General features: G+C 54.4%; 1 protein-coding gene across 8 annotated transcripts in view; it reads right to left on the bottom strand.

The window, feature by feature from the left end:
• DENND2B (DENN domain containing 2B) overlaps nt 1–12,042 on the bottom strand; it is a 145,606-nt gene that overhangs the window by 12,449 nt on the left and 121,115 nt on the right. For all 8 annotated transcript variants that reach the window (XM_036121403.2, XM_036121407.2, XM_078058427.1 and 5 more), the window contains 9 exons: nt 10,261–10,412; nt 8,532–8,747; nt 7,502–7,598; nt 6,859–6,903; nt 5,683–5,867; nt 4,067–4,176; nt 3,781–3,850; nt 956–1,033; nt 228–368 (listed from right to left, as the gene is read on the bottom strand). In XM_036121403.2, the coding sequence (XP_035977296.1) occupies nt 228–368; nt 956–1,033; nt 3,781–3,850; nt 4,067–4,176; nt 5,683–5,867; nt 6,859–6,903; nt 7,502–7,598; nt 8,532–8,747; nt 10,261–10,412 (1,094 nt within the window). The remainder of the gene's footprint in view (nt 1–227; nt 369–955; nt 1,034–3,780; nt 3,851–4,066; nt 4,177–5,682; nt 5,868–6,858; nt 6,904–7,501; nt 7,599–8,531; nt 8,748–10,260; nt 10,413–12,042) is intronic.

Below are 12,042 nucleotides of genomic sequence, written 5' to 3'. Positions count from 1 at the left end.
AGGGCAGGTGGAATGTAGTTGAGTCCAAGCAGGTCAGGGAAGGCCCCCTAGGAGCTGCAGGGAGTTGGGCCCCAGTGACAGTTCTGTCATTCACTTTTCCAGTCCTTACTGATTAGCTGTACACACACGGTGAGCGAGGAAGGGGCCATGCTCTGCCCCTCCCAGGGACTGCAGCCTTAGCTAGCCCCCATCCATAGTCTGAGAGAAGAGGCAGCAGAAATCCCTACCTCATTGCCAGCACCTGGAAGAAATGTCTTCACTTTGATGGTCTTCCCTGGGGCAGGGAAGGGCGACTCCATGAGACTTCTCATGAAGGGATAGACCAAGGCGGCAGAGATCCCACGCCGGCGCTCCACCTCATCTAGGACCTGTGCCCAACCACCGGCAGCCCGAAGAGGAAGGGTGTCAGGACACTGCCCTTCCCTACCTCCTGGGCAGAGAAGAGGGCAGCCTGGCATCTGACCAGCCGGGGCCAAAAGCTAGGGGACAGGAGGACTGTCTCGCCAGCAGCTTTACACTCTAGCCTTCCTGCTTCCCTTGGCACTCAATGACTGCTCTGCTCACTAACTCGTCCTTGCCTCACACCCAGGAGCTGGGCAAAGGAAACACCACTTGTAAGTCGGGTCCCTGGGCACTTGGCTTCCCCAGGTGGGCAGGGGGGGTCTCTGTCCCCAAGGACTCCGGCTCTGCCCATGGCCCAGGGTAGACTGCGACATTGGCAGACCATGTTGGTGCAGGAGCTGGGGAGATGCCAGCTGGCCAGATGGGGAGCCAGGCTTGGGAACAGGAAAGAGTCCCAGAGCTCCCTGTACTTGCTCTTGCATTCTCTTGCTCATGCCCGCTCGCTTCCTGGCTCATGCATACAGGTGGTTTTCTCATCTGAGCTGACTATAGATACTCCTGTGGGAGCTGTCAGCTGGGGAAAGGGGAGGGAAGTAAGCCAGAGCCCTCTTACCTTGGAAAACAAGCCGAAGCAGCCAAGGCGGCTGATGACACAGTATACCTCTGGCAACCGAGGCCCTTTCCCACTCGGCTGGGTCGGGATGAGGCGGAGGAGAGACAGACAGATACAGAGAAGGCACGATTACTACAACCGGCTCCTTTTCTGGGGAACTGAGGACTAAAGACTGATCTTCTAGTGGACGACTGCAAACCTCTTCTAAACCGCTACTCAACCAGGCCCCTAGAGGAAAGGCTGACACTCTTCCGGGGCAGGCTTCAGCCTCCACTGGGTCTTCCAGCCCAAGGTGCCAGACTCCTGCCGAGTTCCTCCCAGGAGGCCGCTGGCGAAGGAGGAAGCAGCCTGGCAAAAGCTAGATGGTGATTCGTGGATTTACATGGCAAAAGCTGGGAATCCAGAGGACACAATGGTCACGAGAGGGACCTGTGTACATTCCTCGGAGTAAGCCATGGAGTCCCCTGCCCCTCACAAGGGACATTCTGTAAAACATCCCCATTCTAGGTTCCCCTTGCCTCCCTTCCTCGATCCACCCCACTCTAGTAAGACAAATTGAACAGAGATAAGGGCGGCAAACTACTATTTATTGAATGTTTACCATATCTGAGGTCTGGGCTTGGTACTTTACAAAAAGCCTGTTAGAGATAGCACACGGGCACTATCATCTGCATTCTATAGATGAGTAAACTGAGTTACAAAAAGAATAACTCATTGCCCAAGGACATGCATCTAAAAGTCATGGAGCCAGGAGTCTGTTTTGGCCTCTGATTTGCTATCTCACCACTAAAGCATGCTGCCTTCTGACAGGACAGAAGGGAAAGGGACGCAAAGACAGAGAACAGAAGTATGCTAGGAGAGGAGAACAAAGGAAAAGGGGGATTGAAAAGGTGAGTGACTGGAGATGTGCCCTGAGAGCTCTCCAGGCCTGGAGCCCCCAAATGCAGGTTGGGGTGACGCCACCGGAGTCTACGTCTCCAGCAAGGGGCTGGCAGGGCTCTGTGGCTGCCTCTGGCTCAGAGGCCTGAGTGCCTGGCAAGGCCGAGTAGGGAGGGAGCACAGAGCAGGTGCTGGCCCCTCATGCAGGCTGCTAAGCAAATGCAGATGGGCCCATTTCAGTTTCCAAACCTGCTGGCCGAACGTCACAGATCTAAAGAGAAGGCAGAATCTGTTTTTGTCCATATTAGGCCTGAAACTCACTCCTCTCTCTTTCCCTCTCCCCCGCCTCCCCTAAAGCCCCAAGTGATTAAATCAAGTATGTGGGATTTGGGTTAGAATCATTGTGTCCAATCTGCAGGAATGCCGAGCTAGTGCCAGCCCCCTTGGCAGGGACCCAGCCCAGGCCCTCTCTGAGCACGCCAGGACAAACATGCTCTTCCCTGGGGGCAGCAGGCCCACTGCAAAGGAGCAGCTCTGCTCCATCACTATTCCTGCAAAGGCAGCCTTCGGAATGCTCGTCTCCAGGCCCAGGTGAATCTGGGGCATGCTGGCCTCTGCTGGCTCCCCACCTGGCATCTGTACTGCTCCACATTCCCTTAGCCCTACTCACCGGGCATTCAATATCCAAATATCCCTTCTCCCCAGACTACCCTTTGGGGCGATCCAAGAGTATCAAAGAACTTAGAGTCAATCCTGGCTCTGTCTCTCACTGGCTGTGTGATCCTGGGCAAGTTATTCCCCCCGAGTCTTAATTTCTTAATCTATAGAAACTGACAGACATAGTACTACTTCATGAACTCTCCCCTAAGGATTAAAGAAGATGACATACTTAAAGCATCTAGCCTGGAACATAACAGGTCCTAAATAATAGTTTATTCCCTTTGTCTTCCCTTCTACATTCAAAGTCTGACCTCCTCTACTAGACTATCTAAAATTCCTTGAGGATTGGATGGGATTCATGTCTAACTCCTTTTTAGGTGCATTTAACATGTTGCCTGACCCTCAGCAGGAGTATGGTATGTGTTTCAGAATGAATGAATGAATGGCCCAGAATCCTTCATCTGGGGTCCCTGCCTAGGATCCTTCTCATCTGTGCTTAGATTGGCATCTAGTGAGTCTTTGTCCCATTAAGGCATGAACCGTGAAACACTGCTGACACCCCAAACCAACAACATCCTAGTGAACTCCAGGGGAGAGTGCAACAGGACTCTCTCTTTACCTTACCTCAATCTGATTATTTCCCAGGACTAATGGGAAGGGAGACGGGGAAGGGCTTCTCTCTCTATAACATGGCCTATATTTTCAAAACCCTCCCTTTCCCCTGTGTTCAAGGCATCTCTCCCAGAATCCCATAGAAAGTACTGCTCTGTCCCTCCTCGGCCTCCAACACTACCAGACCACGGACAGGAGGCCTCCTCACGTCAGCGGGCCAGGTATGGGCATGAGGAAGGCTGTCCTCCACCCCTGTCCGATACACACACATAGCTGGGGTGATATGATCCTACACTCCAGCATCAGCAACCAGAGCCCAGGAGCCCGAGGGAAATGACGGAGAAGAAAAAGTGTAGGAAAGTTAAAACCATAGGACAGCCCAGTAGGAGGTGATCCACTCTCTCCTCTTGTCGCAGTTTATCTTAGATCCTGGGGCCTGACCAGAGGAGTCACTGTGAGTCCCGCCATCCTAGGAGTGCCTCATCCGGGTACCTGCGTGCGTGCGTGTGCGTGCGTGCATACGCGCGTGCATACGCGCGTGCATGTGTTGGGGGTGGCCTCGAGGAGCACACAAGGAAGCAGGACGTAGAATCCCACACAAGCCAGAGTTGAGGAAGGCGCACACACACACACTGTGCGGCCCAGGCCCCCCAGGGCTGCACGGCTCTACTCACCAGTAAGCGCCTGCAGTAGCCGAAGCGCCTGCTGCCGTCTTCCCCAGTCAGCATGAAAGAGAAGGTCTCACTGGAACGGGGAGGGGCCTGGCGTCAGGGAAGGTCAGAGGACCCAGGAAATAGCACCCCAGAAGAGGGAATGCCCTCCCAGGGAGGAGGTGAAGGGCCAGCTGGCGGTAAGAGCAGAGGCCAGGACGCCATCATGTCCTGTGCAGTTGCCCCTGCTGTGGGAGTCACGGAGCCGATGCCCCCTTCCTGCCTCCGGCCAGACCGGGCCAGGCCTCACCTGCTGTACTCCGACACAGGGAGCCAGTCCTTGGCATCAGGGAAGCAAAACTGGGGGATGGCCTTGAGCCTCTCCTCTGCCTCCCGCATCTGCTTGGTGGGTCGGTCCAGCTGCAGGGAGAGGGATTTGGGGAGAGACAGATGAGAGAAGACATGGATCCTGGGGTGGAGGGGGGTGGCTGAGAAGCATCTCCTCCCCTAAGAGCTTTAGATGGCATCTGGCCAACTGGCATGCTTCTCAGCAATCCTGTCCCCATTCCCGATTCTTACAGAGAGGTCTGGGTGCGAGCTGAGACATCATTTATTCATTCAGTAGGTGCCAAATGAGTGCTTTCTATGTGGCACCTGGCACTGTGTCACGCGCTGGGGCTACTGATGTAAGACAAAGTGGGTAAGGTCCCTGTCCCTGCACATTCTGGTCAGGAGACTGAGACAATTGACAACGAAATCCCCAAGGGTGCCACAAAGGAAATAAAGAGGGCACTATGACAGAGAGAACTGGACAGGGGGAGGGACACTTTAGGTATCTGGAAAGATCTCCTGGAAGAGGTACTATCTGGGCAGAGAATGAGGAATGAAAAAGAGCCAGCCACCATGTGTAGAGCTGAAGAAAGAACATTCCAGGCTGAGGCAGAGAGCAAGGAGGCCAGGTTGGCTGGCTGGTGATGGACAGGGAAGGTGTGGTAAGAGGGAAGGTAGGTGGGGGGATGGAGAGTGACAGCTAATGGGGTACACAGTTTCTTTTTGGGGTGATAAACATGTTCCAGGGACACCTCGGTGGCTCAGTTGGTTAAGCGCTCGATTCTTGGTTTCAGCTCAGGTCATGATCTCGTGGTCGTGGGACTGAGCCCTTTGTCAGGCTCCACGCTGGGCATGGAGTCTGCTTCATATTCTCTTCCCCTCTCCCTCTCCTTTCCCCTCTGCTCCCCCAACCCCACTTGCTTGCACCCTCTCTCTCTAAAATAAATTCTTTTTAAAAAAATGTCCTAATATTGATTGTTCAACTCTGAATATACTAAAAGTCATTGAATTGTATACTTTACTTTTTTTTTAATTTTTTAAAAATTTTATTTATTTATTTGTCAGACAGAGAGAGAGAGACAGAGAGAGAGCACAAGCAGGCAGAGGGAGAAGCAGACTCCCTACTGAGCAGGGAGCCCGATGTGGGGCTCGGATCCCAGGACCCTGGGATCACGACCTGAGCTAAAGGCAGATGCTTAACCAACTGAGCCACCCAAGCATCCCAAATTATATACTTCAAATAGCTGAATTAAACAGTATGTGAATTAGGTCTCAATACAGTGGTTAAAAAGAGAGAAAGTATGAGAAGTACCTGGAGTCCCTCCCGCAGGCCCCTTGCCATCCTTATAAGCAATTTGGGTTTTATTCTAGGCATACTGGGAGGTGTTCTCTGCGCCCTCATCCTCTGAACAAGCACGGGCCCAAACCCATGCCCCGGAAACCCTCTCTTCCCTGCTAGCTGGCAGGCACCATGCTCAGGGCTGTCGCAGCGAGGTGAGTGGCTATGGCAGGAACAGGATCTCTCCTGCCCCAGAGATGGGCCAGGCAGACAGAAGGTGCTAGAGGAGGGGTGGGATGGGGGAGAGATGGCCTCACCTTGGGAAACTGGTAGGAGACTTCAGGGAGGTAGGTGTTTCGAGATGGCTTCTTCTTGAGGGACACCACCACAAAGTACTCAAAAAGCTCCCGCTCCTGCCACTCGAGCAGTTCCAGCTCCAGAGTCCGATAGCTGGGTGCACGCTTCAGCATGGACTGGATGTGGACCAGGCGCTGCGTGTGGGCTGGGAGCAGGGTGTATGTCAGGGCTCAGGCAGGCTGGACCATCACAGACCCCACATCAGCCCCCTTCCACCCCAGTCTCAGGCTCTGCCTCTGTGGACCACCTCTAAGTGCAGAAGCCTGGCCTGACACCCTCTCGCAGCTGGGTCTGGGGCTGAAGTGGCAGGAGCAAAGTGTCTACGCCTGTGCAGAGGCTCTGCCCTGCCACAGGGAGCTGCTGCGCTGGGCCTTCTGGAGCTTCTGCAGGCTGGGCGGGGACTGACAGGACTGCCTAAGCCAGGCAAAACCCAGGCACCCACCTACCCCTGCCTAGTACCACACGAACCTCCACGAAGGCTTTGTCCTGGGTCCCTCTCAGAGTCCTTGGACTTGGACCCTTTGTCCCTGTCCCCAGCCCAAAGTCCATTTGCCCACTTGCCTGGGGGACCAGTGGAGGACGGAAGGAGGGAGCTAGCTCTCACATACTTTAACCATCCAGGAAAGTCTAGGCAGGTTTCCCAGTAGAGAAAGAACAGAGATTTATCCAAGGCTGCTGGAACGGGAAGTTTCCAAAACCTTTTCAGGGAGGTGTCAGTCCTCCTCTCTATGAATATGGGGCGTAAGTGGTCTCAGGGCCTCCAGAGGACCAGTTTCCTCAGGCTGGCACGATTCTTACAGCCAGAAGAGGTACTTGTAATCTTCTAAACCCACCTCTGACCCTCCAGATTTGCAGCATTTACCAGGCAAATCTAGCACCCAGTTCTTGTGGACAAGACCGTGGGGAAGTCCAGGTGAAGGGGGACGTCTGAGTTCAACCCTCCCAGGGCTGCCTTGCACGCAGTAGGAGGGGACTCCCCTACAGCTCTTAGCTCTGTTGGCTGCTATCCTGCCTGCCTCTTGCCTCTCCAAAGCAGGCCACCTGGGGACGTTGGAACTATATGTGCAGAGGAAGGGGGGTGACTCTACAGCCAGGGCTGGGAAGGGATTCCGTGCTCTCGGGGAGCCACGCCTCACCTTTGAACCTGTCGTCAGAGTCGCTCTCGCTCTCACTATTCTCATCTGGAAAAGTAACAGTAGGAGTGCACGCTTGCTGAGCCGCTGCCCCACAGCCAACGTTTCCTGCGCCCCCCTCCCAGCTCTTCTCACAAGGGATGGATCATACCTCTTCTGGGCCCCCCTGGGCCCAGGGTCCCTCTGAGCTCAAACCGCAGGTGCTAATCACTATACAAACCCCTATCCATCCAGTCCTGCTCTGGGGGAAGCTGCTGAAGGCCTGAGCTGGAGGCCGAGCCAGCAGAGAGGCCTACAGGCCTGGATCACAGGGCCTGCCTCCAGGACGCCAAGATTTGAAATGGGAAACAGACCACAGTTCTCAGTAAGTCTGGCCTTTCCTTTTGCCAGAAGCAGATTCCCACACCCACCTCCCTCATCAGGGCCTCACAGCCCAAAGCCTGAACTAACCCATCCCATGGTTTCCTTCCCTCTTTGGCCCTCCCCTTCTATGGGCCACTTCTTGGTAGGACTCTACCCTCCTAGAAGGCAGGAGGATCCTGGGATTGGCCCACAGAAGGGTAAACTAAAGCTAGATCATGCTCCTCCCTGTTCCTACTGCCCAAGGGCCCCAGACACCTGAACCAGCTCAGACATCAAGGCCTACCTCTCAGTGATGCTGTCTCAATGCTGGACATTGACAGTTTTTTTAATCTCTTCTTTCCCCTCTTGGCATTATAGATGGAGTTAATTCTTTGGACAAGCTGGGTGAGAAAAGCAGGGAAGGTGAGATAACCTTAACATCAGCTGCCCCTATTTCCAAGAAGGCTGATTAGTAGCCCTTTCGTTCCCTCAAGGTGCAAGCTTTCTGCCCTCCCCATACTGGACCAGTACTGGTCTCCCTGCTGCACTGACCCCAAGTGCAGACGGGCCGGTAGCTCTCATCTCCCTCGTCCCCTAAGTGGTCTCCTGCCCCTACACAAGGATGTTAAACTTAGCTCCCCAGAGGAAGGAACTGTGATCAAACTACACAGGATGGGAGCTTCTGGGTCCCCAGAGTCAATGAACCAACGGAGACAAAGAGCTCCTCAGACGTAATAACAGGAACAAGGACTGGAGCCTTTCCCTCTAGGCTATAACCTGGGGCCACGACAGGAAGGAGCTAAATTCCCAATATACCCAAGCATTGTTTGCAGGCTAAAAATACCATTTGGCTAAATCCTGCCGCTTTGGGCTGGGGATTTGGGTCTGACTGCCTGTGTGTGCAAATCATTGCTGAAAACTCTCAATTCTGAGAGTCAGAGAAAGGAAGACTCAGGTTTGAGTCCTAGGTCCTTCAAAGCCTGGAAGTGTTTATGTGTGCACAGAGCTCTCAAAGTGCACACCCCACACTCACTAATGGGGAGTCTCCTAAAGGACTGGTTTCCGGTCACTCGAAGGCATGGAGTGCTCCTTGGGAGAGAGGCCTGCCTGTCCCTCCCCTAACGTCTGTGCACCCATGAATCACTTAATGCATCTTTGGTAATAAGACAGGGAATTAACCAGATGAAAAAGAAAGGCCAGTGCAAGGGTGCAGAATTTATTCAAGGCGAACTGAGGAAGCAGCCCCAGATTAGGGAAGGAGGGGAGGGAGAGAGCTGCCCACCTGCCCGCCCACCTGCCCAGCCAGCCCCAGGTGGCTCCCCTGGGGAGGCTACCTTAGGAATGCGGCGGGCCCTGCGGCTGGACAGCAGCTCGCTGGTGGTGCTGAGGCTGTCCTCGTTGAGGCTGGAGGGTGAAGACGGCAGGCTCAGCTGAGCCAGCAGCAGCATGTCGTCATGGCTGTGCCTCTTGGGTAATCGCGGCAGCCGGTGGCTCTTCCTCTCTGACCAGTGCCCACTGCGCAGGGACTGGCTGCTGGGTTTCAAGGAGAGCTGGCATGGGAGAGAAGATGGGGGAGAGGGGTTCAGCACAGATGCCTTGGCTGGCATCCCTGGCTCCCCCGAATCCCACCCTGGAATTTCCCTCTGCCTGGGTTTCTTCTCCTAAGACCTCAGCTGCTAATCAGCAGGTCAGGGCTAGATGAGATATGGGCTTCCATAAAGGAAGCTGAACCACCTCTGCCAGAAAAAAGAAAACAGAGGCTAAGAAAACTGGGCTCTCATCTGAGTGGAAAAGAGAAGGACAAGAGGGAATTCTGGGGGCTCCTCCTGAGCTTTGGGACAAGGCTTAGCCTTTACTCATTATTCAGCCTGCCTGATGGAGCTTGTCTCCCTCCCACAGCCCCTGATCCAGTCCTAAAAGGCTTCCTTAGCAGGGGCCATAATCCACATGGCAGCCTGGCCCCGCTCACCTCTTCCAGGCAGAACATAAGGGCTCTGGGCCCTCACTCCCAAAGCCTGGCAAGGTGGGCCTCACAGTCAGGTGGCTCCTTCACCGCAGCTGCCCCTCCCCAGCCCTGATCTACTCCCTCGGTCGAAACCAGCACCCTTCTGCACAGGCACCTTACTCTCTGCAGATCCTGCTCCCTGCTAGAAAGGCAGCACCCCTGCCAACTCGGCCCGCCTCCCACCCGCTGTCTGCATCTGGCATCGTCTCTCATCCCTCTTCAGCCAGTCCTCCTTCCTCCCGTCCCCCAGCATCCTCTTCCCACCCAATCTGGCTGGCCGCACAAATTCAGTGGAAGCCTGTTTGAATACAGCACATGAGAAAGGTGAATCTTTTATAAAAATGATTACATCATTCCAAAGCCAGAAGAAATCATTTCCATATTCTCCAGCCAATGTTATAAAATGTCTAGGTCCCTCCATTTGCAAAGAGAATTAGAGTTGCCTGGGTAGGTCCGAGAAAGCGCCTCCCTTCTCTTGCCTCCTGTCCACCCTGGACAAGGCCAGAATGAGCTCAAGTCTAACGGTCTCCTTTGACTCTCTTTTTTCTCATCCTGCCTTCTATCAGTCCATTCCTTGAATATTCAATCTTTTATTCCCTCCAATACGAGTAGCTCCAGGTCTGGTAGACACCTGTCTAGCTCTCCAAATCTGGTTCTTGGGCCTATGCCTGGCCCCCAAATGCCAGTACTGAGATTGTTTCTGCCAGAGCTGCCGAATACCAAGACTCCAACCAGGGCCCCGTCTTCCTGCTACCCACAGAAGGGGAGCAGGAACAATGATAGGACAGGAGGCAGCCGGGGCTCATGCCTCCGTGTTGCAGCACAGAGCTCGAGTAGTGAAGGGGAGAAAGGAGGGCAGGGTGCCCAGGGAGCACCTCTCGCTTGCCCACAAGGATTTCAACATGGCAGAAGTCCCTACATGCAGAGCTCTTTCCTGAGGTCACCTCCTTTGCCAAGCACTAGTGAGGGAAAGAGTGTGAGTGGAAGCGGGCCCACATCCTGGTAGGACAGGCCTCCACTGTGGCCCTTGTGCTGGCCCAAGTCGGGGCTGCCATTACCTGAGTGGGTGGGTTGTTGTACTTCCTGTCCTGAGGACCCCACATCCTGTGCAAAGAGTCCAAGGAGTTTTCAGACAGTTGCTGGGATTTTCGTCCTGCTCTTCGGCTCTTTAAGTCCACATCCTCATAAGGATTCTCCTTGGGCAGATCTCCTGCAGAGGGGGAAAAGTCAGAGACTGGGAGAAGGGAAGGAGGAAACACACTCACAAATAAACAAGCAGAATTCCTGTGAACCAAAGAGAATGGCTTCTGCCTGGCCCTTCAGCCCATGAGTCATACAGCTGCCCGTCTGCAGCGGGGAGGCTACAAACAGATCCCAGCTCCAAGTCCAGAAGCAAACCACCCACCCCAGTTCAGCTCAGCCTCGTCTGGCCTCTGCTTTATAAATTCAGAGATTGCACAAGACTGGTTCAGCTACCCCTGCCCGTGCCCAGCCAGAGGACAAAGCCAACACCAGGCTTCATTCCTTGGCTCCAGTCCTCCCACTGTGAAAGCCCCAGAGATGTACAGTTCAAGGTAGGAAAGGCTTTCAGAGGTCACACGGCTGTCCTGCTACCGATGCTCCCTGAGGACGCACTCTGGGGGCTGGGCACAGAGGAACACTACCGAACTACAAGGAGCAGGGGGCTGCCAGGCCTCCCTCTCACTTCCTATACTGTGCATCGACTCTTTCCGGGCAGCTCTGCCATCTGGTCCACAGGTAACCCCACACCAGAACAAGGCTGAGCCAAGTAGTGACAGCTCAGTCATTATCTGCTCCATGCACCGCTCTCACTACAGGGCCAGTCTGTTTCTTCCACCGCTGGCCTCGCAACAAGAGATGGTCTTCACTCCCCTTTTGGGACAAGCCCTCCTGCTGTGACACAGGGGAGATGTGAAAGGCCTGATAGCCATCTGCGCCAAAGAGGTGAGAGTGGGCAGTTTGGGCTTCTCAGGACTAATGGCTAAGAGCCCTGGAAGCAGGCACTGTACGGGCACTGCCAGCAAACCTCAGGGAGCAGAGAGCACAGTCCCTGCCCATGAAAGCATCTCCTTCCCAGAGCCCTACCTGCCCGCCCCTTTCCCCGCAACACAAAGCTGGACTTCCCTACAGCCCAGAACATTGTACGCCGGGTCAGATCCGTGGGCACTGCGAGTGAGCGCGGCCCTCTGCTCCCCTTCCCTGGTCTTTCCATATCCTCCCTGCCACACGGATGCCCCTGTCTGGGGCTGGGGACCCAGCAACCGGTGACCAACATGTATATGCTACCCTCTACTAGGGGCGGCACACACGAAGAGAATAGGGCTCACTCCTCTTCTCTCTGTTCAGAGCAGGATGGAGCCTGGTGACCGCTGAGCCCTGCAGATGCCTGGATGTGTCTCACGCCCCAGAGGAGTTCAGATACTACTTCTCAGGGAGCAGGCAGAGGAAAGAGCTATAGGACTAGAAATAAGGCCACTGGGAGTGTAGGCTTTCCTAAGATGGGACACAGGAGAAAAACCAATCCTTAAATGCTTACAGAATTCTCGATTTCCAAAGTCAAGATTCCCCCCAAACTGGGGGTATCTACTTATTACTACCATGGAAAACTACACTGAATTTAGGAAATGCCTTCACAGAGGTAGGGGGAGGGAGGAGGTGTGAAGGAAGGATTTCTGTCACAGCTAATCAAGCTGCCAGGGGAGCGACACAAATCCCTTGAAGGTCTAGGTCAAGAATGGGTCAAGATAGGATCTGGGACTGGATGAAGTGATTCCGAGCACCAAGCAGAGTCCAGGCCCCAGCAACTGAACAGACGTTTT

This window comes from Halichoerus grypus, chromosome 11, assembly GCF_964656455.1.
Source record: "Halichoerus grypus chromosome 11, mHalGry1.hap1.1, whole genome shotgun sequence".
In the NCBI taxonomy this organism is placed as follows: Eukaryota; Metazoa; Chordata; class Mammalia; order Carnivora; family Phocidae; genus Halichoerus; species Halichoerus grypus.
The sequence above is the reverse complement of the archived record's forward strand: the minus strand, read 5'-3'. Positions and strand labels throughout refer to the sequence as shown.